Source organism: Poeciliopsis prolifica, unplaced genomic scaffold, assembly GCF_027474105.1.
Source record: "Poeciliopsis prolifica strain line A6 unplaced genomic scaffold, Auburn_PproV2 SCAFFOLD008, whole genome shotgun sequence".
NCBI classification, from domain to species: domain Eukaryota; kingdom Metazoa; phylum Chordata; class Actinopteri; order Cyprinodontiformes; family Poeciliidae; genus Poeciliopsis; species Poeciliopsis prolifica.
Genome location: NW_026562383.1, coordinates 6,441,937 through 6,467,641, shown reverse-complemented (window position 1 = coordinate 6,467,641; position 25,705 = coordinate 6,441,937). Strand labels below are relative to the sequence as shown.

General features: G+C 40.2%; 1 protein-coding gene across 1 annotated transcript; it reads left to right on the top strand.

The window, feature by feature from the left end:
- The first annotated feature begins 438 nt into the window (after positions 1 to 438).
- Positions 439 to 15,345, top strand: mmp14b (matrix metallopeptidase 14b (membrane-inserted)). The gene is made up of 10 exons (XM_055033365.1): positions 439 to 1,053; positions 8,713 to 8,861; positions 8,966 to 9,088; positions 9,211 to 9,518; positions 9,990 to 10,151; positions 10,920 to 11,080; positions 11,164 to 11,302; positions 11,385 to 11,535; positions 13,225 to 13,340; positions 13,424 to 15,345. The coding sequence occupies exons 1-10, from the start codon at positions 955 to 957 to the stop codon at positions 13,867 to 13,869; spliced, it is 1,854 nt and encodes a 617-aa protein (XP_054889340.1). The 5' UTR covers positions 439 to 954; the 3' UTR covers positions 13,870 to 15,345.
- Positions 15,346 to 25,705: the final 10,360 nt, after the last annotated feature.

Genomic DNA, 25,705 nt, shown 5'->3' with positions numbered 1-25,705 from the left:
CGCAGTTTGATGGCGCAAATGGTAAACGGTGTGTTTGTGCTCGTCTCGAACTGAAGCGATGACAAAAATAATAATAATAAAAAATTAACGTGCAAAGATAAAAAAATAAATAAAAAATTGATAATGCCTTCATCTGTGTCAAGATATTGAGATGCCAAACAGATAGAAAGCTGATGATACAAAAATGTATATAGGCCTATAAATGAAAAGGTTTTTTTTATTTTTTAATTCTATCTTCTCTCATGACTGCACCAACATTTCTGCGCGTCATTAAGGCTTTTAACTTATTTACTCGCTAGTGAGAGAAAGCGGCGCCAAGCCTGATCGGTCACCAAGTTGAAATCCGTTTGGCTTTTTCCAAGAGAAGGCGGGGAGATTGAGGAGGAGCAGGAGGAGGAGGAGAGACTGCAGCCCGATCTTTTCCAGCTGAAAAACCTCCCGGGAGTTTCTCGGTACCACGTCTGCAGAGGGAAGAGGAGACGGGGGTCGGGATAGGCTGAGGAGAGTCCAGCAGGCAGAGGACAAGGAGGAGACAGAAGCCCCGCTGCCACATCTGGAGCTAAAGCTGAAGAGCCCCCGCTTCACTTCCTGCCTTCAGGAACGACAGCGAAGTTCGATAACCGTGCGCAAAATAAGCAAAAAGCAAAAATCTAACTAAGCACAAAAAAGAAAGAGAAAGAATGCATAGACCGGAGATCTACCAGTTGAAATAACGCGAGTTTGAAGTTGCAGAGAGGCGCGTTTTTACTTTTTAATTTTTTTATTGTTATTATTATTATTCAGTTTATCTCGCTAAGTCGGCCAAGGAGCGTTGCTTTCTTCTTTTCATCCGCGGAAGATGTTTTGACAAGAAAACAGAAACACAGGGGGAAGATAGCGCAGACGCGTTCAGGGACATCTGCCAAAGTTAGGTCTCTGTTTCTTTCTTCTTTTTTTTCCCCTCTGGGTGAAGTGATGATTCCCGAGGTCAGGTCGGTGGTCCGGCTGCTGCTGCTTGCAGTGGTCTGGGAGTTGAGAGCGCATGGAGCGACGCAGCGGCAGATCAACCCGGAGGTGAGAGAAAAAATGAATAAACAAATAAAAAAAAACAAGTTTATAAAATACTCGGATTCATGCAGACACTTACATCCGCGCTGGGTGAGACAAAACAAGCCTTTATTAAAGGAATGAACAACATGCGAGGTGATGAAATCTAATTAGTGTGGAGTAATGATGCTGGTGGGAATGGAGATCACAAATCAGCGCTTAGTCAATAATAGAGGGACAGATTCAGATTATCTTTATTGTCATCGGAGATGCTCTCAGGTCACAACTGGGAACTACAACAGAATATACAAAGGAATAACATAGAATGAGAATCAGGTAAAAAATAAAATACAAATAAAAAGGAGGTTGTAAAAACAGAGATGGAATCTTTTGCAATTGTTATAAGAAATGCGTAAACAACAACATGTGCAAAACAACAGAAAGCATGTAGATAAAATCGTATTGTAGTCGTAGGTGACGTACAATTTAAAATAAAGTAAAATAAATAAAAGCCGAGGATCAATTTTTTTGAAAGTCTTGCCCATAATTCTCCTTTGGAGTTGGGTCTTAAATTTGATGTTGCCACTTCAACACCTGGAATTGTGCTGATCCAAAATGCTCCCCTTTTCATTTGGTTGAATACGTAGGTTTGTTGTTCTGCTGGAAGATGAACCTTCATCCCAGTCTGACGTTTTATGCAAACCTCTATGAGCTTTTCTTCCTGGATTGGCCTTTATTTAGCTCAACTTCCCTTTCTTTGCCAAAGAAAAGCCTCCCCACATCATCATTCTGCCACTGCCATGCTTCACTATGTGCTTTGCCATAAATAACCTGAGTTTTGGTTTCATTGCACGAGAGTTTTGTCCTCAACGTTAATTTGCTGTGTCCTTCTTGCAAAGAACGGTTTACTTCTCGGCACTCTACTATGCTGGGTCGATTTTCTGTGGTGCGAGTTCCGGTCTGGGGCGACCTTCGTTCTCTTCTGCAACAATCAGGATTTGTTTGTGGGCTGCGTTTGTGAATCCGTTTGCATAAACACCTTCTCAGGCTGAGAAGTAAAGCAATCCATTTGACAGCTTTTGTGTTTCAGTCCATATTCTAACGGGTAATGAGTTCTGTGGCGAGATGGGAAAGGCTTTGACCCTGGGTTAGGGGAAACGGCCCATAATGATGATAGCCTCATAAAAACACACACAAAAATGCTGAGAGGGCAAAAGCGCGAGGAGCAAAAGACGGAAGAAATGTGCAAGTAATGCATGAAGTTGTATTGTGGTTTGGGTCAGAGACGGAGGCATTTCTCTTTTTTTGTATTGAAGGAGGGGTGCGAGATGTGGAGGCGGTTCGGCTCGCAGGATATGAAATGTAGGCTAATTGTTGGCATATGTCATAAATTAGGTCTGAGGTGGGTTTTCACAATCTGGGGGGTTTGAAGGATCTCAGCAAATCCATCTGTGAAGGATCTAAATTTTCTCCAGAAAACCACAATTTAGTTTAGATTCCTCTGTCTCGCCAGGATCCTATTTGTTTAGATCCTTCCGTGATGTGTTTATGTGCAGAATTCCCATGGAGCCATGGGGGAAGTCCACTTTTAATTCAAGGAAGTGACCTGGTTATGATACGTACACACCTGCTTCCTTCAGCACCGTCAGCACACACCAAGCATGTGCGGGAAAAGCTGCTGTTTTCATCACGGATGTGATCAACGAGTTATGAAGATTTCTCCAAAAATCTTAGCGGTGCCAATCGTCTCTGTAAAATCTGTATCCTGCCTGTGGCCTGCAAGGAATTGGAGCTGCAGCCGAGCCAGTGGAAAAAAACAGAGTTCAGTTACTGTATTGACCTACATTAGGCTGGAGGCTTGAAAGACTGAGCTGCAAATTGTAAACTAAGACGGCAACCAGTGTTTTCCAAATGTTCCAAACATTTTTAAGGCGTCTTTTTCTGGATGATTTTTAGTCTTACCTTCACATAAATACATTAGGAAATTGCACAAAATGGTATCTTATTTTGAATGCTGTTCTGCTTTGATGCCTCAAATGTAAAATCCAGAGCAACCAGTTAATGTCAGAGGTCAGTAGATTCCACTTGTGTATTAATTAATAAATCCAGCTGTTGTTCGAAGGCATCAGAGGTTTGTTGATGAGATTAGAGAACAAGCAGAATCATGCAGACCGAAGAAGACACAACATAAGTGGAGAAGGTTGGATCTGGCCTTGATGGAGTGGCATTTTCTGAAAGAAAGCTACAAAAATCCATTTTCTGTCTTCCACAAGATGTGCAGGGAAAGGTGCTCTGATGAGTTGAAACAGAAACAGACGTTTTTGACATGCAAGAACACACAAAAAACTGTGTAAAACTCCATCCATATAGTATGTATTAGTGAAGGATCATGCTAATCATCAATTAGCATGAGGCCTTTTGAAAGATCTTAGATTGGGACGGAAATTCACAACTAAATAAACTTGTGTTATTTTGCAAACAATCACGGGCAACACCTTGAGTCTCTTGAAGTGCAAAGCACATAGAAATCTACCCCAAAATATCTACACCTCGCCGCGATTCTACACGTTATTGACTGGAGGGTCAAATGCAGGCATTCTGAAATTAATATGCTTTGGAAAGGCACAGTTGGTCTCATGTTGCAATCCAACTTTAGTTATTTTAGTCTGGTGACAGGATTTGTTAAAACACATCAAAGTGATAATATCATCCCCTTCATTGCGTTTGGTGATGGCAACATTATGCTACGGGGAAGCTTTCGATGTATTGTGCTCCTTACTTGACTAATACACTTTCCAACAGTTATTTAACTTATTGCTAACTCTTACATAAATGTTGTCATTTTTGTGTTAAACTGTATATTAACTCAGTAAACAGTAATGTCCAACTGAATTTCAGCAGGAATTGCTGCATAACATAAAGATTTCCTGAATGAAACTGTTGACCATAAGTGATCTATTCCGCAGCTCTAAGGACATAAAATTGTTAATTTTTGCAGACAAATCTTTAGTGTTATTATTCCCATCATGCGCGTGTTGAACATGTCTGACACAAACATACCTTAAAAACAGCAGGAACAAAATCTACCATTAAAAAAAAAAACCTCGGTTAAGTCTAATGAAGTAAGTTTCTGTGGACTTCTTTTTTTGTCCATTGTGGGCATTTTAGGATTCCTCTGCAGTTATCTCAATCAGGCCAGTAGGTGTATGTTGGTCAGTGAAATAAACACCTGCAGATAGTGTGGCAAAAAAATGCCACTTCCTGTGGTCAGCGGTGAAGGAAGGAAGTGGTCGATCCAAAACCACTACGCTGTGTCAGCAGCACCCACCGACTTTCAGGATGCACGCACATCCACGTCTGCACAAACACACGAAAACGTCTGCAAGCTGAGATCATCAACTACAAAGGATAACAGTCATGAAACGACATGATGAGGACAGTAAAGGGGCTTGTTGCAGGCCGTGAGAAAGGAAGGCATTGTGATGCATTGAGGGAGTGAGGCGATGTACAGAAAAAAAAAGAAAAGAAAAATGAATCAGTTGTCTCGCTGCTTTAGATAGGAAGTCAATCAGTTACGCATGTGTGAATAAAACCAACTCCTTTTGCTTGTAAATGCAGTTGAGGACAAGTCATAGAAGTACACTTATGCTAATTTCATGTTGGAAAAGAGGATAGAAAGAGAAAAGGAAGGAAGTCTGGATGGTTTTCAGACCAAGCCATTGTTTAAATCCTAACCTGTTAGCTAAATGGCAACTTCCTGGAAGAAAACCAGGAGGGGTCCCAGGATATGAAGTACCACTGAAACAAATTACCTCATCTCCTGAATGTAAAAGAAAAGCCCTTTAACAATGCATTGCCAATGATATTTGCCTGGCATTTGCTTTTTTGCTCATAAGAGACTGCTTTACGTCATATGCGTGCCAGCAGCAGATAGCAGATGGGGAATCCCAGGAGTCTATATGTGTGTCAATGAGGTCTTTTGTAAAGAAGTCACAAAAAGCCTCAGCTATGCTTCAAGCAAATCTTTATAAAGCAGGGAAACGTTTATGCCATTTCTGCAGGCTTGTGGCGAACACACCTGCCCACACACGATCAAAACCTGTAATTGACAGTTGCAAGGGAATCAGAAGATATAATTTTACGTCATTTGACACAATTCTGCCACCCTCTGTTTAGAGGAATGGAGGCATAATAAGCAGATGTGTGTGCTCTGTTTACCTTTTTATGCCTCAGAGGGACTGCCATCATTGCTAACCAGAGTTTCTGTCCGTTGGCATTTAGCTAACGGAACAACTGAGCAACTCCCTTTCTCATCCTATGCAAAATAAACGCTCCACTGAATGAGTTGGCATGTATATATACATAAAAAACTTATTTTACATGGGTCTACATGTGGAATAAAATGTACATTTTGGGAAGAGTCATGTCCTGTCACGTCTAAGAGTCTCTGTTTTGTGTGGTGTGTATGCATTGAGATGACGGGTGCAACATTTAGAGAGTCGAATTGCTTGAAGCTCAGTACTTTCCCTGTCTCATCAACATCAATTTTTTTTCAACGACACTAAAGGATCGCAAAGACATAAAGGAAAGGAGCTACACTGAACACTTTGCAAGCCGAGGTGACTTCATCAATGCAGACAGAGTGTCTGCATATCATAGCATGAGATTAGGTTATGCTTCTGAGTCTCTGCAACATTTCAAGAGTATTTGCTTAAATTTTGTTGTATTTGTTTGATGGCGATGTTTGTGAAATGTTTTGACTATTCTCTGTGGCATCTAGTGCAGTGATGACATGGTGTGGCCTGTTGGAGACTCCATTCAACTGGCATAATATTTTATTGGCATGCGAAATGGGAATTTCCTACTCTTGAAATATACTGGTTAACAAATAATGCGGTCATATTGCATCTCGTAGTTGCCCACAAATCTGCTGAAACCTGGCTAACTGGTAATCATGTCACTTATGCGACAACAACAGATGCAAATTATTTACTAAATAAGTATGCAAACTATTTACTAAAGGTTGCATACTTTTGTATGCAATGGAAATACAGTGCGGGTAAAATTAAAGTGTATCTCAAATCATGGGTGACATTACTTCAAAAAAGGAGCATTGCCCAATTATTCCTTTAGAGAAAGTTGCTTGTGGATAACAGAAAATATGATCAACGACTTCAGCTCATTTGATGAAGAAATTAAAAACCAATAAATCAAATGCTCCAGTTTTAGTTAGAGTACATAACAACAATCAGGCATGTTGTAAGAAGTTTGGTCAGGCCTTTAAAAAGAGGAGAAACTAAAAATCAAAAAGCTGTATAATCCCTACATGTCTCTTCTTATCCCACTGTAAATGCTTCCTCTTCCCGGTTCTGCTTTAGTTACCAAATCTGTATGCACTCTCAGAAATAGCAGTGTGTGACACTGAATAAGACTTTGTGAAGTAACCTGAGGAGCTCACGAATGCCTTAAAGTTAAAACAAGTGTTCTCTGTCATTCATGAGCCTGTTTTTCTCTGAGCTGAGGCCAATATTAATATGGGATGGGGTAGCATGGGCTTTCTTTGATTTCAGAAGGCATACGTCGCATACTGACGACAATCTGTTGAGCTCGTTGTGATTCCTATCTGCATTATCTGGACTCATGTAAAATTCATCTTTTTCTTGTTGCGCTCCACTCTTTCTTTCCCACTCTTGAAGCCATGCTGTAACAGAAACAAACAGTGGGTCTTTATGTGTCCACAGCGGTGAGTCAGAACCAGAAAGAACTCATTCAGGGGTGAAGTCTAAACACTAAGACCTCCATGTCTTGCTAGGGTATACAGGGCAAAAATTGGACCTTCGAGGACTTAAGACCTGCCGTTCTGCTCTTGCCAGGTCTCAGCCAAGGTGCATGAGCATATGTCAAAAACTAATAAAAATAAATAGACCTTCAGCTCTTTCAGGTGGTAGTTATGCTATTGAAATGTGTCTACAGAGTTTCTGGGATGATGCGGTAGCATTGAAAGTCTACAGAAGACCCAGGACATTGCTGGGCTACAGCGATGTTCGGCTAACACAGAAGTGCTAGCTTGAAGAAGTAATAGCCTTGGATAAACAAGCATCAGACTACATTAATGCCATGTTAAGGCAGTGTCAAGCGGTGCTTGACTAAAGTGGTTCTAGGCTACAGCTACATGAACTTAAAATGGTTTTAGAGTGCCAGACTGAAGCAGCGCTACATTAAGTTAGCTTTACATTAGAAACATTGTTAGTCTATAGTATTCCTCGTTTAAAGTAGTTCTACATAGGCTGAAATAAAGCTACGTTGCAGCAGTCGAAGGATATTGTCCTTTAAAACACTTATGGCTAATTTTATCTTATCATCTAGTTTCTTTGTTGCTGGAGAGGAAGAGTCCAGACTACTTAAGATGCTTTGAAGTGATCGAGGACATCCATAAATATGCTACGTCATAGTTTTGCGAAACGTTCGAGTGGACAGGCCGTTAAATACAGCACAGTGTCAGCGGAAAACATAGGGCGGTAAAGAGGCAAATAAAAACATTTTGAATTTACTATTAGCAACCAATATCCGACAAAGCAAAAAAAAAAAGAAATTGATGGTTGGGGTGTGGTTCCTTATGATTATTTAAGCAAATGGGTTTTCCATAAAAGTGGGGTAAAGGAGACGAGGGGAGGGAGTGAGATGAGGAAAGGACAGAGACATTAACGAAGGGGAGTTTGACTCTGAGGTTTGGATGCGGCTCAGGAGAAATTCCCAGTTAAATTACTGACTGACGCTGCTGCTCAACTGGAGACATCGACTGGGGTTTGCCCAGGGCCTGACTCTCACCCTGGTACACTCCCTTGCTCTCTGCTCTTCTGCCTCTGCAATTCTCCTTTTCTCTCCACACTGCCGTTACCCACAGCTCCGAAACCCCACCGTTCAAAACAAATGACCTTGTGCAATTGTTTGCATCAAATCAAATGACTTCATGCAAGAATTCAAATACAGTATATTTGAGACATAAAAGAGACCACAGCCAAGATCATGGGGTGACTGCGTACAGCACAAATGTCATTCACCATTGTTTGGACAGGCCTCAATGTTATTGTCTTGGTTATGGTTTAAAAGGTAAAAGGGTGTAGGATAGGCTCTGTGGGAGAAGTGAAGCTGACTTAGATATCAAACTAGCACCAAATAACTTAAAACTTGAAACATGCATTAATAATCAACCTCTTGAGGTGATTTGTGTTCATTCCAACCCCAGTGGCTGTTTGTCGAAACCCAAACTTCCCTTGTTTGAGGTTTCGCTCAGCATTAGCACAAGTATGCACTGGGGTGAGTCATGTTGATGGTTGAATAGCATTTGGCTTTAATAATTAACTGGAAACTGGCCAAGCGCTTGGAAGTGGTGCGACTCCTTCAGGCTAGAAAACATGGAGAAAAATAATTTAAGAGCTCATTTTTGGTTGTCAGAGCAGAATGTGTTTTCGCTGCAGACGCATAAAAATTTCCTGAACTTGCACTCCTTGTCTCGGACAGTACCGTCCACCCAGCAGGATCATCAACAAAAATGAGCTGAAATGTGTTTTTATTTCTTAATTATGTTTTATCTTAGATAAAAACAGAAATTTGTGTGTGTGTGTGTCTGTTTTTTTTTTTCCATGACAAATCTCATGAGTTTCCTCCTTTTTTTTATTTTGCTAGTCATGGCTGCAGCAGTATGGCTACCTTCCCCCAGGAGATCTGAGGACCCACTCCCTTCGCTCCCCTCAGTCCGTCTCCTCAGCCATCGCCACAATGCAGAGGTTTTACGGCCTCACAGTAACCGGCGCCATCGACGAGAAAACAATCGCGTCAGTACCGATAAATAAAACGACGCACAAAATATAACAGGCGCCTTTTCTGACCTTGAGCTGAACGTTGCTTTTGTTTTTGTTTATGTCTCTCTCTCTCACAGGGCCATGAAGCGACCGCGCTGTGGGGTGCCGGATAAGTTTGGAGCCGAGCTGAAGAGCAACTTGAGGAGGAAGCGTTATGCCATCCAGACCCTGAAGTGGCAGAAGAACCGCATCACTTTTTCGTAAGTCGACGAAGCCCCGCGTGGACCAGATGAAGCCATTTTTAAGTAGAAGAAAAAAATAATAGACATAATTTCGCGAATGGGGTGTGACTTTTCTTAAAATCCCAATCAAATCTGTGCAGCATCCAGAACTACACCCCTAAGGCGGGCGAGTACGAGACCTACGAGGCCATCAGGAAGGCCTTCAAGGTGTGGGAGAGCGTCACCCCGCTCCGCTTCCAGGAAATCCCCTACAGCCACATACGGGACAAAGTCGAGGAGTTTGCCGACATAATGATCTATTTTGCGGAGGGTTTCCACGGCGACAGCAGTCCTTTCGACGGCGAGGGGGGCTTCCTGGCGCACGCCTACTTTCCTGGCAACGGCATCGGAGGAGACACTCACTTTGACGCAGCCGAGCCGTGGACGACGGGAAACCAGGATCTGTACGGTGAGGCTCTGAGATGCCTGAAGGGAAAGAAGGCCTCTTTTTCTGTCATCTCAAGATAGATTCTCTGAAATCTGATGAAACATGAAAATGTTTAAATGTTGGGAGTAACTTGTTTGTTCAGAGTCTAGGCCTTTCTTTCTTTTTGCTGTCACAAGCAGAACCTGGTGCAGGTCCAGACTCATGTCAGTACTTTGAGGTAGCGGAGGCTCGGAGGAATGTGCTTATTTTCGAAGTGCGGAAACCACAGAAATGTCCACTGTCAGCTGTTCAAGTCAAACTTGTGTTCACATGACTTTGTCTGATTTTATTTTGATCCACTGATGTGAAATAATAGCGTGTGTTTGAGTCATCTCTAAATGAGGGAGCAGTTCTGTTTCCCCCTTCTCCCGTCTAAAACTTCCCCAGACCAGAATAAATGCTTCACTCTTCCTCAAAACCGAGCAGTCAGTGTAACAAGTCTTTGTCTTCCAGGGAATGACGTCTTCCTCGTGGCGGTGCACGAACTGGGCCATGCTCTTGGCCTTGAGCACTCCAACGACCCGTCGGCCATCATGGCTCCGTTCTACCAGTGGATGGACACGGACAACTTCCAGCTTCCTGATGACGACCGGAGGGGCATACAGCAACTTTACGGTGTGTTGTAGGCACAAAGTGCTCCACACCCTTTTTTTTTATTGTCCTTATTAAGGATGTGAAATCAAAACCTGCATCTTGCAACTTGCCAGCTCCCCAAAGCCTTGCTAAAATGTCCAATTAGAATTCTCTTCTGTCCCTGAAGAGTTTGTAAAAAAAAAAAAGATTCAAAAGTATGAAAAGTATAAAAAACAAAAAAAGTGCCAGGTGAAAACATCAATCAGAGAGAGTACCAAATTTGACCTTATTGCAAGAGTGGCAAGTAGAAAGGGATATGTAGAGAGACATGTGGAGGAAGGGACATGTAGAGAGTGTTCTGGTCAAATAAGGTCAGACTTAATGTTTTTTTGACCACATAACATGCAGAACTCTGTGTAGAAAAACTAAAGCTGCACAACTCCCTGAACACGCAGTCCCCCACACTGAAACACAGTGGCAGCAGTCCAATGTTTTCAGGTTGCTTTTCTTCTGCAACAGCAAGCAAGAAAGCCACTCAGAGTTGACCTGTTGAATTAGATATGGGACAATAATGGGAGAAACCTAGATAGTCATCTGATGATAATATTTAAGACTTGTGATTAAAGTATTTAAGACAAAATTACGTTAAAAAAGTAATTTTGGATACATGAATTTAAGACTTTTAAAGATGGGCACATATCCTGAGTTTGTGGCAAACTGCAGAAATGTTAGTTTTACGGCACTGTGACTTAAAAGCTGAGGTTACATTTCGGTTTTCTAATAGATTGAGATGTCTATGTGCTCCATTAGGGTCTGGATCAGGTCAGCCACACCCTCCCTTGACACCGCACCCCCCTGACCACGACCCTCAGCCCACCTATTCACCGGACAAACCTCACTTTGGTCCCGACATCTGCGATGGACACTTTGACACCATCGGGATCTTTAGAGGAGAAATGTTTGTCTTCAAGGTGAGATCCCATAAAACCTCTCTGAGTTTGGTTGTTTTTATTTACTCTTGGATTACTATAAAGCTTTGACTTTAACATTTCAGGACAAGTGGTTCTGGCGGGTACGCAACAGCCGTGTGTTGGATGGATACCCCATGCCCATTGGTCACTTTTGGAGAGGATTACCCACTCACGTGAATTCTGCTTTTGAAAATGAAGAGGGGAAATTTGTTTTCTTCAAAGGTCAGTCAACATACAGAGAGTAAACAATTTTTTGTGCAATCACTAGATGGCTAACAGGGTACATGTTTTTTTGTCTCTGCAGGGGACAAGTATTGGGTGTTTAGTGAATCTATTCTCGACTCTGGTTACCCCAAGTATCTGAAGGAAATGGGCTCTGGACTTCCCAGGGATCGGATAGACGCTGCTCTCTTCTACACACCCAACGGACAGACATTTTTCTTCCGAGCTAACAAGTTAGTCAACATCTGTGTGTGGCCGGTTGTGTGTGCATATAAAATAAATAAGTGCCCCAGTTAAAAAGGTGGCAGTTCAAAGGAAAACCCCTCTTTTCCCACTTCCATAAGACATAATTGATTGTTAACCTCACAGGGTTTAAACAAGAAAAGTAAATGACTAACTGTGAATTTAAAAAAATTGCTTCTTGTGTAAACACAAAAATAAACTAAATCCTTAATCAAAGGCAGTTGGTATGAACCCCTTGCCCCCTCCAAAAGTCAGTGATAGGTGCAGTAAACCACCTCCGTTGTGGCGCAGGCCTCAACATGAGACGCGGGCAGCAAAGATTTCCTTCATTTCTACAGTTCTGCAAAATGACAACAAGGAGGCTTTTTCTGTGCTTACAGGGAGTTTTAATGCAAGGTTTTGTGAAGTGTTGCAGAAAGTTTTTAAAAACGTGAAGGAACAATCAGCAGTGTTGTCCTTAAAATGAGCTTTTCAATGCAACTCAAGCTGAAAATGTCAATACCCGTTGAAAGAAACACTTTATAACACATGTACAATACCACAAGCAACCACTGTTGACTTTTCTTCTGTTCCCCCAATCACACACCACTTCAACCTTTGATTAGTTGAGGCTGCCGGATGTAAACTTTAGATTTTGGCACAATTGACCACAATTGATTATGGTCAATTGTGCATATTTGTCAAAATCAAATCAGTCAACATAATTTCTTATAGTGACAAATTATTCATATTACTACTTGTGAAAGTAATAATATCCAATATCCAATATAATAAACACACCAAAACATAAAGAACAAATACAGTAATATTGACCCAAAACAAGCTAAAACGAGGAGCAACAACAGCATTGAAAACCTGATGAGTCTCAAATTGAACTGAATGAAAACAAATGTAAAGTTCACCAGGTGAAATTTAAGACTGGATAGATTCATACGTTTGAACAAAGTTGCATATTCTTCCATATTTTAAAGGCTGCCACCGCAAAAGTCCAAATTTAACCATTTCAGAATTACTGGATGCCATTTAGAGAAGCTCGATCAGTCAATATAGAGAGCTTTCCAATAATACAAAATAGATGTGGTGCAAGAACAGATATTTTTCTTATTCTTTTTTTATGGATACAGAAAACAATTAGAAGTACACCGTAACCAAACTCTCCCCTTTAGACCAAAAGTTCATTAAAGTCTAAATGAGAGAAGGAGGTCGATTGGGTTGGAGTCTCTAGTTGTGTCTAAAAGAACTAAAACAACTAATTGTGCTTAGTAAACAGTTACAAAAGTAAAAGGCTGAATTTGTGTTATGTGCGCAGATTCAAACTTTAACCAAACACTATCATTAACAAAACAAGTTTGGCCTAGACTGAGGGCAATCTTTTACAATTAAAAATAAAAAGTAATTTAGATGATAGCCTATAGTTAGAAAGACCATTTGAATCATGGCAAGGATGTTCAATCAAAAAAATAAATAAATTAAACAAGTAAGGGAAGATTGTTATGGCACTACTAATCCCACTACTCATCTAATTCAGAATTTGGCTCTTCCTGAGCAGATTTTACATCCTATCCAATGTATCTTTGAAGTCAGGTGTCAAGTTTTGGTATAAAATGTTTCGGTTTTGAAAGTGGGTGTGTAAGTAGTAACTTAAAGCAAATGTGTTTCCTTTGCTCCCCGTTCCTCAGGTATTACCGTTTCAATGAAGACTCAAGGAGAGTTGAAGACGGTTACCCCAAATCTATCGACATGTGGCAGGGTGTTCCAGAGAACATCAAGGCAGCCTTTATGAGTAAAGATCAAGGTAAGGTCAACATGTAATATCAGTCCATGCTTCTTAGTACTTGTCAGAGGTTGTTTTTAACATTTCAGTCTTCCTTCCCCTAGCGTATACCTATTTCTACAAAGCCAACAAGTACTGGAAATATGACAATCAGAGGATGCGCGTGGAGCCTGGATACCCCAAATCGGCGCTCCGTGACTGGATGGGTTGCCCCAACGAGGATTCCAAGACAGACGGCGGGAGAGGCGGCGGCGGCGGCCACGATAAAGACAAAGAGAAGGAAAGAGAAAGGGAAAAGGAAAAGGGACGGGAGGATAAGGACAGAACTAGAGCTAAAGACAGGGAAACGGAGAATGAGACAGAGACGGAGGAAGAAGTGGATGTGACCATTATTGAGACGAACCAGGGGAATGGAGCAGTGGCTGTGGTGTTGCCACTGTTCTTGCTGGTCTGTGTGATTGCCACATTGGCAGCCTTGGTATTTTTCCGTATGTACGGCACTCCACGCCGAATCCTGTACTTCCAAAGATCTCTACTAGACAAGGTGTAGGTGGGGGAAGAGCAGAAGGAGCTAGGGAGGAGGGGAATAGGACAAAAAGGGAACAAAAGTTCAACAGATAGCCAATCGGGGGAGAAAGAGCAGAAGGAATGGTGTGAGACTTTTATTTTCAAATAATCCTACCACTGCCTACTTCATCCATCTCTTATCTCTTAACTACTGTGTTTTCCTCTCCTTTCCTCTCCTTCCTGTCCTCCTGTGGTAACTGACGCCAGCTTGTTGCTGTTTGTTGTAGCCATTTTCAATGTCTTGTAGTTTTTGCCAATGGTATGGTTTGTGTTCTCGTGAATTCCCAGTCTGAACCTGCATTTCCACAACGCAGAGTGAAGCTTGTTTTCTTTGCATGAGCACCCACTTCCAACCAGTCCTTCTCTCCTCTTGTTAAGCTTGAACACACACACACACCCACGCACACACACACACACACACACACACACACACACACACACACACACACACACACACACCTACACACACACACTTGAAAGCCACATTGAAATAGTTGCTGTATTTCTTAGTCTTCCAGTCAAACAACATGTTGGAGCCAGTTTGGACCATAAAAGGGAAACAAAGCATCTGCTTACGTCCTCACAAAACATGACACACACTCACGAGTTCAGTCATTCACAGCAACTGATTTGTTATCTTTTTGTTCAGTGATTAATTTTGTCGAGAATTATGTTGTCATTAGCATTACGACTGTTACTATTATTGTTGAATGTTTTTTTTTTTACTTTTTTTGTAAATTGACATTAAAACGTCCTGCTGGACAGAGACATACACTTTGGAAAGTGGCCTTAATTTTATACATGTGGGGACAGTGAACAGGGGAACGGGGCTATGTATGCTTGAAACGTGATTGTTTTTTTAAAAAAAATACATTGACTATCTCAAATGAAAATAAATTGAAGATTTAAGAAAAAAATGACTCCTTTTTTTGTCATTGTACTTGAACAGTTTTTTTTAAATTGTGGTGCTACATTCCTAGTCAGGGGGTAAAAGTAGTTTAACGGTGACAATAATAGTAGTGATTATGATTATAATGACAACTATTTGGTTTTAACAAGACTGTGTGTACTTTCTCTTTTTCCTTTTTCTCTTACATGAATAAAGTAATTTTAAAAGGCTTTCTGTGCTTTAATTGTCACTTAGTAAATTTCCTTTTTTTAAGCGCTTACTCATAATCCAGCTCTCACCTGGACGCTCCAGCTGAATCACTTGTGCCGATCGTGTCTCTTTTCCATCTGGTCTTCCCCACTCTCCCTGGACCTCCAGGTTTCTTGTTCCCCGACCGCACCACTGCAACACTGGGGCTCAGGAACTGGCAGGAACTTTAACTGGGCTGGAAAATGCCGAGCGAATCCAGATCTTAAGTAGAAACAGGGATGAGGAGAATTGTATAAACCTTGTTGTTGCACAGCAGAAAAACATATCTAAACTATACAATTAAAGACACAAAAAGAGAAAGTCTGTGTGTGTGTGTGTCCTTGCCTTTCTATGCTTATGGGGACTGTGCGTGGAATGTAATAATGAGGACGCTGAAAAGACGGAGGACTTTGCTTTCTGTGTGATTTAACGTTTGAATCCAGTTTAAAAATCAGTCAAAAGTTTGACTATTTTTAATAAACCAGTGATTAAATGTAGAAAATAAAAGACAGAAATACAGATGCATATGTTTGTGTTTTGCCAAGATAAGAATGTGTTACAGTGCCTGACATAAGTGTTTATTTCCCTTTTTACTCTTACAACCACAAGCTTTCATATATTGTATTGTTACTTCGTATAATAGTAAACGCTCAACTTTCTCCCTGACTTGAATGTCTGGTTTGTTGCTTGAGCTTCATCAGACTCAAAGTCCTTTATTTAGTTATTGTACAAATAAAAATAATCATATCTTACACTATGTCCAGTGGCTGCAGTGAGAGGCTGCAAAAAACATCCCTCTGAACACATAAGGACCATAGGACTGTAACATGATTCTAATTCTAGTTATTGCTGCCTAAGGACAGTTCTTTAATGTTCTTTATCAAACAGGTGGGATCTGTTTATAATTTAGTTGGCTTCTGAAAAAATCTGGATCAATGAATTGGGTCAATACCAGTGTACCAGCACTGGTACTTGTAAAAGCATGCAAATACTCCAATATCAACTCAAAGGCTAAACCATACAATAGAGCTTTAATCAAACTTAAAAATAGAGTCTCCTTAGCCAGAGCCTGATCTGACCAACTAATTAACATTAATTAAAGGCCTGAGCTCCAAGTAAATCCCACATGTCATTTTAGTTACTTTTACTACTTTAGTTTTTATATCATAATTTGAGTTAGAAGTGAAATTCTCCCAATTTTAGCTTTTGTTCAACATATTCCACCTCCATCTTGTCGCTTGTTGTAACAGCAGAGTGAGTCAAGTGCAAATCTTCCAGACAGAGCTGTGTGCACATTGTGCAGAGTACTTTTGCAACTTAATGTCTTTCTTTGCTCAACAGAGTAAGCAACATACTCCTCTATTTAGACTATGATAAAGTTTCATATATAGAAACTTTGTTTCATATATTTTCATTAAGGGAAAAAGGGAGAAGGTGTTGAAAGATATAACACCTTCTCACTTTTGCCACTCAATGCATGGCAAAAGTCTCAAAGGAGACTTTTGCCATGCATTGAGTGGACATAGGTTTTATGTCACCACACTGCTATCATAACTTTAAGTTATGATAGCTTTTGCCACTCAATGCATGGCAAAAGTCTCCTTTCACCCCAAATGTCCTGTTTCATCCCCAAAGACCACTTCCCAAATGTGCCATTCAAATGTGTACCCAAATATCCCGACGCCATCTGGTGGCGATTTTAGGTACTGTAATGCATCAGTGAATTCCACTTGTGGGCAACTTTGTGTGAAGGCAACTGTGGCGGTCTGTAACGGGGTCACTGTTGGTTCAAAAAATTCTAAAACAGGGACATAAAGGTCATGTAAAAATAAGGCTTTCAGGTAATCCTGCCTGTGATCTTGAGTTAAGGATCTATCATTTTTCAAAGTTGGCTAAATAATCTTTCCGAACGGCCAGGTCAGGGAGGGCTGGGCCCTAATAATGATAAGAGGAAATAAGTTGGTAAAAGAGGGTCAATGGTTGCCCTCTAGGTTTTCCAGACCCAGGATACTTTTGACAAAGTTTACCCAGGTTCTGGACACAGGAAGCAGAGTGAGCGTGGTCCCTGCTCCAGAGTCTTGGTTCTCCAGACCCAGGGGATTTTTGACAAAGACATCATTTTGTCAAAAATTCTCGATTTGGGAAGAACCAACCAAAACCAACCGGTTTCAACCTGCTGTCAGAGTGATGCCCAGAACCTAGCATCACTTTCTCAAAAGAGGATAAAAGAGGGGTAAGGCGTCGAAAACATTACTTTATCTCTTTCTACTTCCACAATAGTTGATGTTGTGGATATAATGTCAAAAAGAATAAAGTGGTTTCAGTAATTTTGCAAGCCAAAGTATTTTGCACGTTATGCACTGTGCGTTTACACAACCTTACATCATGATCCAATAAAGGGTCTAACAGTAAACTTAGGCGGCACCCCTCTTCTTAATGACCCACTCTCCAAACAACTTCCATACAAACATTACAGTTGCCGCAAAGAGTTGGGTCGGTGGGCTGGGGAGGGCGTTAAAACGCCTCTATGATATGCAATTATTACAGAAAGGGGGGTATCACGCTGCTACAATGATGAGGTAATTTTCCAATTGCACAAGAAAGATTTAGGGCGCCCAATTTTTTATTTTTTTTTTGGTTCACTTCTCTGCAGTGTTTTGGAGAGAAGAGTCACGAGGCATTTTAGGGGGGAGAGGAAAGAGGAGTGAGAGGGGAGCCGCATTTGGAGGCCAGAGATGGAGCAGAATTCCATGAGCAACATCTGGAATTCCGACTGCATCATGTGAGCCAGACACTCAGCAGGACAGAGCGATGAGGCGCTGGGGGATGGGATCCATTAGACTATGAAAACAGAAAACAATAAGGAATTTCAGTAGCTTTTTTTAAAATGTTCTTTCTTCCAGGCTTCAGAGCCCTTCGTTTCACCGTCTTCGTTCAAGTCCTTTGTGGCTTGCAAACAAGTCAGACATTTCACTGAGGGTCAACATTTGATGTTTTCTAGCCTTTCCCAGCTGACACTGCAGAGTGGAGAAAAGAATTGCTTCAGCATAATTCTTCCCCACAGTCTTCTCTCTTCACTTCTTTGTGTGTAACTGGAGAACTTTTCTTCACTGTCCAGGAAATGACTCATTGCATTTTTTTCTTCTTTTCACAAAGCCCAACAAAAGAACCTCACCACCATGCCCGGGCCTCTTTTAGCCATCTCCGCTCCCATTTCAACCAGATGCAACTCTGCAGACTGAAATGTTGGACTAGACATCTTAAGAAAGTCTCAATGTACTTATTGCAGTAAAAATTTAAGATATAATGCTATTAGAAATAAGGTTGTTAATGCTAACATATGCGACTAATCTGGAGGTTTTAATGCATTAATATAACATAATGCAGATTAAGCTCATATATATATTATATTATTATATGTTTATATATTTTATATTATTATATATTTATATATATTTATATTTTACCTTATATCTTCTCTTCAAGGTGACAGCAGCATGTGACGCACAGGAAATCAGGTTTTTGATATGAGCAATACGGGTAGTTGCCGAGAGTGGCATCAGAAAGGCATGGGGCATCCAAGAAGAGGAAAATGAAATACAGCTCTGAAAAAAATTAAGAGCCCACTACACTGAACTCCATTGAAAACCTGATGGTTATTCCACCAAATGTTGATTTCTGAACTCTTCCTGAGTTAAAACATTTGTTTTGATGTTTCTAAATGAATATGAACTTGTTTTCTTTGCAGTATTTGAAGTCTGAAAGCGCTGCATGTTTTTCGTTATTTCAAATTTTCTCCAAATAAGTAAAAAAAGGGACCCTTACAAGAACAAGAACCACCACTGCATGCATATTTATAATTTAAGTGTACAAACTTGGGCATAAGGATTAATTGTGATTAATCACAGCGTGCCAAGTTTGATTAATCTGATTAAAATTTTCAATCAATTGGTCTAATTGGAAAATAAGACAAATGTCTAGCTGAATTACCTTTTTTTTTTAAATCATTGTCTTTTTGTTAGTCTTTTTTTCTTTTATACTTACAGAAAGGAGTATATTATAGTAGTCTATTTAAAGTACATACTCAAACACAGACTATAATCCCAACAAAATAACCTCATTCAGTCCTACCCAGGTCACTGTCCACTGCATCCCTACCTCTGGCAAGAGCGGAGCACATTTTAATAAAAACAAATTCACCTGAAATATTATTGTATATTTCGAAATGCGTCAAGAAAGTTTTGTTTTTGTTTTTGTCTTTTTAATTTCCCAGTGGAGTGCTGAAGAAAGCATAATTTAATCTGGTCTTGAGCACATTATAAGGTCATATAAACAATGCTTGTAAGTTGGAAGACCAACGCCCCTCCATCTGATTAGAACTGCGAGCCTCGCTAACAGAGAACAAAACAACAACGCCTGTCTTTAAGAGGCTGGCAACTCCTCACCACTGATGCCAAAAAGAACCAAGACAGGGCTGGGCGTTATTGCCACTCTGAGGAACCTGGACATTGGTACCGGAACTGAACAAGGCGGTTTGCATTTGGAGACGCGGGATCTATGAAGCACTTCAAACTGAACGGGACGATGGCGGACGCTCACATTTTCAATAAACAAGCTTAAATATAGATGTCTCCAGCTGGGAAGTCCTCTTCCCATAAAGTTTTGAGTTTGGTTGAGAAGGTCTATGTCGTGTTTAGCGTTTTATTGTAAAGCCACGACACAAGCTCTTTACAGGTAGGTTTCAATAGTAGGATGGTTTCAGATGATGTAGACTCTGGCTGAGAAACAAAGCCAAGCGAAATCTCTGGCTTGTTAATATCTGAAAAACTGGGATTGTGGTAGACCATATTTATTGTCAAGTTGTTCAGATGATGCTAATTTCTTCCCAATGAAAAGGTCCTTAAAATGAGTAAGATCCCTCCTGTGCCACTGTAGGAACACCGCATCCCAAACAGATGGTTAAAGAGATGGTTGAGTGCAATTGGTGTTACCAGGGAAAATTGTTATTGAGTTTAAAGTATTTTTAAACTTGCCCCCATGTTTTCAGGCGATGTTTATTGACCGGATTTGAAATGGAGCAAGATGAAGAGAGAGCAGAGGACAGCTGGCATGGATGTGTTACTTCATTTCCATTTTGGGATCAATAAAGTATTTTTGAATTGAATTGTTGTCGCTGTGTAATTCCATAGTCACCCAGTCAAGGCTCAAATTATGGTGAAAATACCAAAACACTAAGCATCTAAGGTTGGTAGTCCAATCATAAAACCATAAATTAGCAAGGGTAAACCTTCCCCACTCCCCTTTTGAAAATCAATATTATTAAGTCTTGGGTAGTTACCAAGGGCAAATGTAGGACAAAAAAATCAAATCTAGCTCATTGAAGAGCATATGGAAAGCGGTAACCGTTTAGTGAAAGATCCTTTCACTCGGTTTCACAGTGGAGACAAATTTTCTGTGTTTCTGTCACTGTGACACATATTTCAATTTTTGTCTCTCAATCCTGAACGGCAGATTAGTGAAATCTGACATATTTTCTTCTGTACTTTAAGGAAAAAGCTCACCTTTAGATCAAACAGCAGAGAACAGCACTGGCGGATGCCTCTTTGTAGCTTAAATAGTTTTGAGGTTTAAAAAGTCATCATTTGATCCGTGACTTTTTGTGATTTTCCCCCTAAAACTTTGACATTTGTGACTGTAACCTGATAAACAGTCACAAAGACTAATGGCTGCAGAGTTGCCATATGAATTTGTTTTCCAAAGTAACATGCAAGCTGCCAGATTTTTGGGACTCTATAAATTTCTGCTCCTCATCACATAAATATTTTTGTCTTTCCTTTTCCTATGTTTAAAACATTAAATTTTAATATCTCTCCATACAAGGCATCTTCACAACATACTCTCTAGTGGTGTCCAAATATTTTTCCACATGGGCCAAAGATATCAGGTGTTCGAGGGCCATATACATTTCTTTTAGATAAAAAATACAAAACTAGTGTGTGCATATTTTTTTTACCTACTCAACAATAAAGACAAGGAACAGTTTAATTAACAAATAGTCATTTTTGATCGCAAATTATCTGTAAATACTTGTAGAAGCAAAACATAAAACAGGTCTTGGCTTGTCTTATTAAAAAAAACACAGTTCACATTAACAGAATATTTAAGATTGTGTTTGCTATTAAAATTAAAAAGGCAGCAAAAAGAAAACATTGCTATTAAAGTATACATGCTTTATGTTGTTTCTGTTAAGACAAAAAAAAAGTCTGACACGTACAGAAATGGACTCCCCTTCTCTAATCCAAGTCCTGTCACACATTCAGTCTAATCCAACTAAATTCCCAAATTTCTTTTTATCTGTATTCCCCAGAACTGCAGGCTTCCTTTGTGAAGCCGTAAACAGACTGCAGCCTGGTCAACACAAACTCTCCGACTGGGAAAGTCCTGCTGTTGCTTCATGTTTCTCGTAAAAAGCCACCACCATGTTAATGTAAATCCCCTGGTGAATGACCCAGAGAGAACAGCTGCTATGAAACTTTTCTGCTCAGCGACAAAAGATGTGAGATCATGGAAACGGGAGTACCTGAGGCATGGGTATAGAGTTAGCATCTGGCTCTCATTTACGTCAACTGAAGCTCTGCCACTCGTATAACAAATCGGAAGAGGGAGCGTGTGCTGTCTTCTCTTGTTCCTGCACCAAAGAAACAAGGTGTCCCAAAGCTCTCCGCTTTAATCAAGTGGTCTTTTCAGGAGACAAAAATATTTTCAAGCTTCTGGGAAAGGATAAGGAGAGTGAGAGGATCAACATTTCTCTGGAAGCCAGTGATTTTCTTGCCAACTTGCCTGTCGCTTTAGTCATCCTGCATGTTATTCCCCCAGACAAGAGATGAAACTGAAAGAAACAAGGAAAGAGTTAAAAGATTGACGCAGGGAGGCAATTGTGCATTGAATTGTGATGTTCTTCGATTTAAAGATGGAGTATTTCACCACTACTTTCTCCTATGATTGCATTTGAAATTCTGAAATCTGCTGCAACGTGTTTCACTGACACTTATTTCAAATTTACGTGCAGGAAACAAGAAGGAAACATTATAGAAAATGAGGCTTTGTCATTTATTTAGGGGAAAACTGCACTCAAAATATTTACCCAACTTAATGATTAGTCCTTAACCATCCTTTTATTTTATAGCAGTCTAATATATAAAGGTAGTTGTATCTGAACCATTGTATTGTATGAGTGGCTGTCGGTTTAAGTCCACATAAAGTTGTAATGACTTTATGAGCAAGAGTTTCTTAAAAGAGACTGATGGTCCAGTTTCAAGGCGTTAAATTACGAAGTCAAATTTCTTTTAAGTCCTATTTGATACATACAGCATTTTTATAACAACTGAAACGTATCATAGTCACTTTATCATGCTTTAAAAAGGAAGTATGTGGTTTGAAAACATGTTTTTATGCCCCTTTAAGTGACATGAATGCAAGAGTCTTGAGTTGCTATAAATACCACAATGATAATGTCTAAGATATTTACGCCACTGCAAGAGAAAATATAATAAAACATTTTTGCAAAAGTACTTCTCTAGTTGTGAGCCAATGTGAGAGGAGTAAGTGAGACTGGAGATCAGCAGCTGGTCAGTGTATGAAACCCGAACCTCCCTCGGTAATCAGACTCACGCGCCTCCTGCCATAATGCAGCAGGAATATCTGGTTTAAGCACCTTTTTGCTCACCTTCTACATCAGAATTTATGCGGACAGAAATAAGGTCCTCCAGATTTCACTCAACAATTACTCGAGTTTGATTATTATTATTATTTTTTTTTTTTTGTGGTGTGTATTACCAGAGAAAGAACGGGGGATTAATAGCTGATACATTTTTCCGTTGTGACTGCATGTTGGTTTTCCATCGAGCAACACACATGGAACTGTGAGTGGAAAAATGAAACTTCCACGTAACTCAAACATATTTCTGTCTTCCACAGATCTCAGCGTTCTCAACGAAAGAGGAAATATCTCATTCTCTGTGGAGATATTTGTTTTTAACCCAGACCTACTAAAATGTGCCAGAAGGCATTGATTTAAGTCTGCATGGCTGCTTTTGTTGCTTATCAGATTGGGTGTAAAGTGCCAATGACAGCAAACCCTTTATATAACTTGCAGAGAATTTATTGCTTTGGGAAGAAAATCTGAGAGGGTGCAAATAAGTGGAGAAATTTATATTTTACAATTTCTTTACATGTCAGATCAGCAGCGCTTAAAAAAAAAGTCTTCACAACACTTGAATGCTGTCAAATTTTGTCACATTATAATCAGGGATTTTTTATTTTTTTTGCTATTAGTTTGAAATCCTGGAACAAAACCTGCGAGAAGGTTCAAAAACATTGAGACTGGGGCAGAAATTCACATTCCTGCAGGACAACCCTAAACATTCAAGCTGAACTACAATACAACGAAATAGATCACAGCATATTTGTGCTTTGAAATGGCCCAGTCAAAGGCCACAGCTAAATTAAGCCGAGAACCTTTGGCAAGTTAATGTTTACAGACACCTTCCGTCAATTCAGACGGGCAGAAAGTTTCTGCCTTTCGACATCCGAACCAGGATCGGTCCAAGACTTTTTTGGAGCCCTGAGCATATTTTCATTTGGGGTCCAACATGTCAACACCAGCTGCTTTGTCATTCCTAAGATGCCCAACTATCACCATCATCGTTTATAATTAGCTTGCTTCATGCCAGTCTGGCTATCGATTTCAACCTTACACGAGTAGCAGGCTAAAAAAAAATTTATTATTTGGATTTTCAGTAGCAGAGCGTGACAACCTCTTCGTTTTGGTGGAGTCTGTCTGTGTTGGTTTCTGTTTACAGGTCCTGATTGGCTGTGGCTATCAGCCTGACTGGGAGCACCTGGCCGGAGATCCCAGACTCTTAAAAGCGGAGTGACGACCGCCACTGAGGTTGCATGTTTGCTCCTTCCTGCTGCCACTCCCAAAATGGTCACTTTTTTTTTGTCCTCTCATGAACTAGTAAATAAATTATATAGACATGTTTGTTGGGGTTATTTTATCGCTGTTTGTCATAACCGGGTCGTGACAAAGTGGGGACTCGTCAAACCACTTGTTGGGTGTTTTATTGGGGTGACGCTTTAGTCAGGCATGTGTTATCTAGTGCTGCTAAATGTAGCTGCAACTAAGACTGAGACTTAGTTTGTGTGAGGTTTGATGGCACACTTTACTCACTGATGTCCAGCATTAAAAGTGAATCATTTTGAGGCACCGTGTGACTTGGGCATTTGGGAGCAATTTTAAAACTTCTTCGCTGAGAATATTGCTGCACACGTCGATGATCGAAAAGTTTAAACTCCTGCTGAAGCGGCTGCATGGGCTTGTTAGGTTGTGACACACAAGCTTAGTTTTGCTGATTCCAGAGACCATCATGCTGTTACCTCAGGCAACACTCATGTCTGAGTGTCCTTTAGGTAAAGGAGAGCGAAATTCAGAGAAAGTCTGCAAATTTTATTAAGAGGGAAAACATTGGTTAGCCAATGGTTTTGCTTTGAAGCCAAAACCAGAGACACTTTCTACAGTCTTACCAGCTTGTAATTGGACAAGCTGGTTCAGGTGATGTTGTGGCAGGACGCACCATCTGAAGCTCTGGATGCCTAATCTGTCCCTTGTCTCTTTTTCCTGTCCTTTAAATTGCTTCCCACTGGTGTCGGGTTACTGAAGGGGGAGGTTTAGGGACGAGGTGGGAGTGAGTGGCTTCACATCAGGTCAATATGCAGACCCCTCATTCACAAGTTAAAAAACTGTGTAGACTTTGCTTTTTTCCCTACTTAAATTTGTGTCTGTTGTGGTTATTTTGTTGTTTGTCACGGCCAAAGAGCTGCGTCACGTCAGAGCTCGTCAAAACTCCTGCTGGCTGAATAATCTGCTATTTGTGTGCCAACTATTAAAACAATAAAAACAATCTTTAAATAAAAATATGTATCAGAAGGCATCAAAAAATTCTGTCATACTCTATTTTTTCTTGTCAATTTTTAAATAATATTCACCATTCACTGACATTTATTTTTTATGCGATTTAATTAATTTTCACCCAGTTGAACAGAGAATCCAGATTCAGTGACCTACGAAAGGCAGATGTTGGTCAAATTAAGCAATAAATCAGTTAATCACATGATAGATTAAACAAAACTCAGTAAATTCCTTTGGCACAATTTATTATTTTTCTCTATGTTTCCGTTAAAACCTACAAAAGTCTACAGTCTGGTGTGTTGGTTTCAACTGGGTTCTTTTGTTTTTTTTTAAGGAGAGTTTTGTTTACGGTCTTTGAATTTAATTTATTTGTTCTTTCTGTTGTTTTGTTTATTTATTCTGGACATTTACATTTAAATGTCTTCCACTTCTGGTGCTAAATGTTCATTAGAATTTAAAGTTTATTGATCTTTGAATCGTGACGCCATTATCATAATGGCGTCACGATAACAACAATATTACTGTTTATCGCAATAATTTTCTTTGACAATTTATCGTCCAGCATATCTTGTCATTGTGACAGGCCAAAGTGGATGAACACGGCCAACTCTTTTTCTGCAGTGACAAAGTCTGTGGCCCCAACAACCACAAATGAAAATTAAATGAAATGGCTCAAATTATGAACGCACACCCTCACAGGGCGTTGTGGAC

Coding starts and splice junctions, on each gene's coding strand:
- mmp14b (XM_055033365.1), top strand. CDS start 955: ATGATTCCCGAGGTCAGGTCGGTGGTCCGGCTGCTGCTGCTTGCAGTG. Junction 10,152..10,919: donor GGGCATACAGCAACTTTACG/GTGTGTTGTAGG, acceptor GTGCTCCATTAG/GGTCTGGATCAGGTCAGCCA. Junction 11,303..11,384: donor GAAATTTGTTTTCTTCAAAG/GTCAGTCAACAT, acceptor TTGTCTCTGCAG/GGGACAAGTATTGGGTGTTT.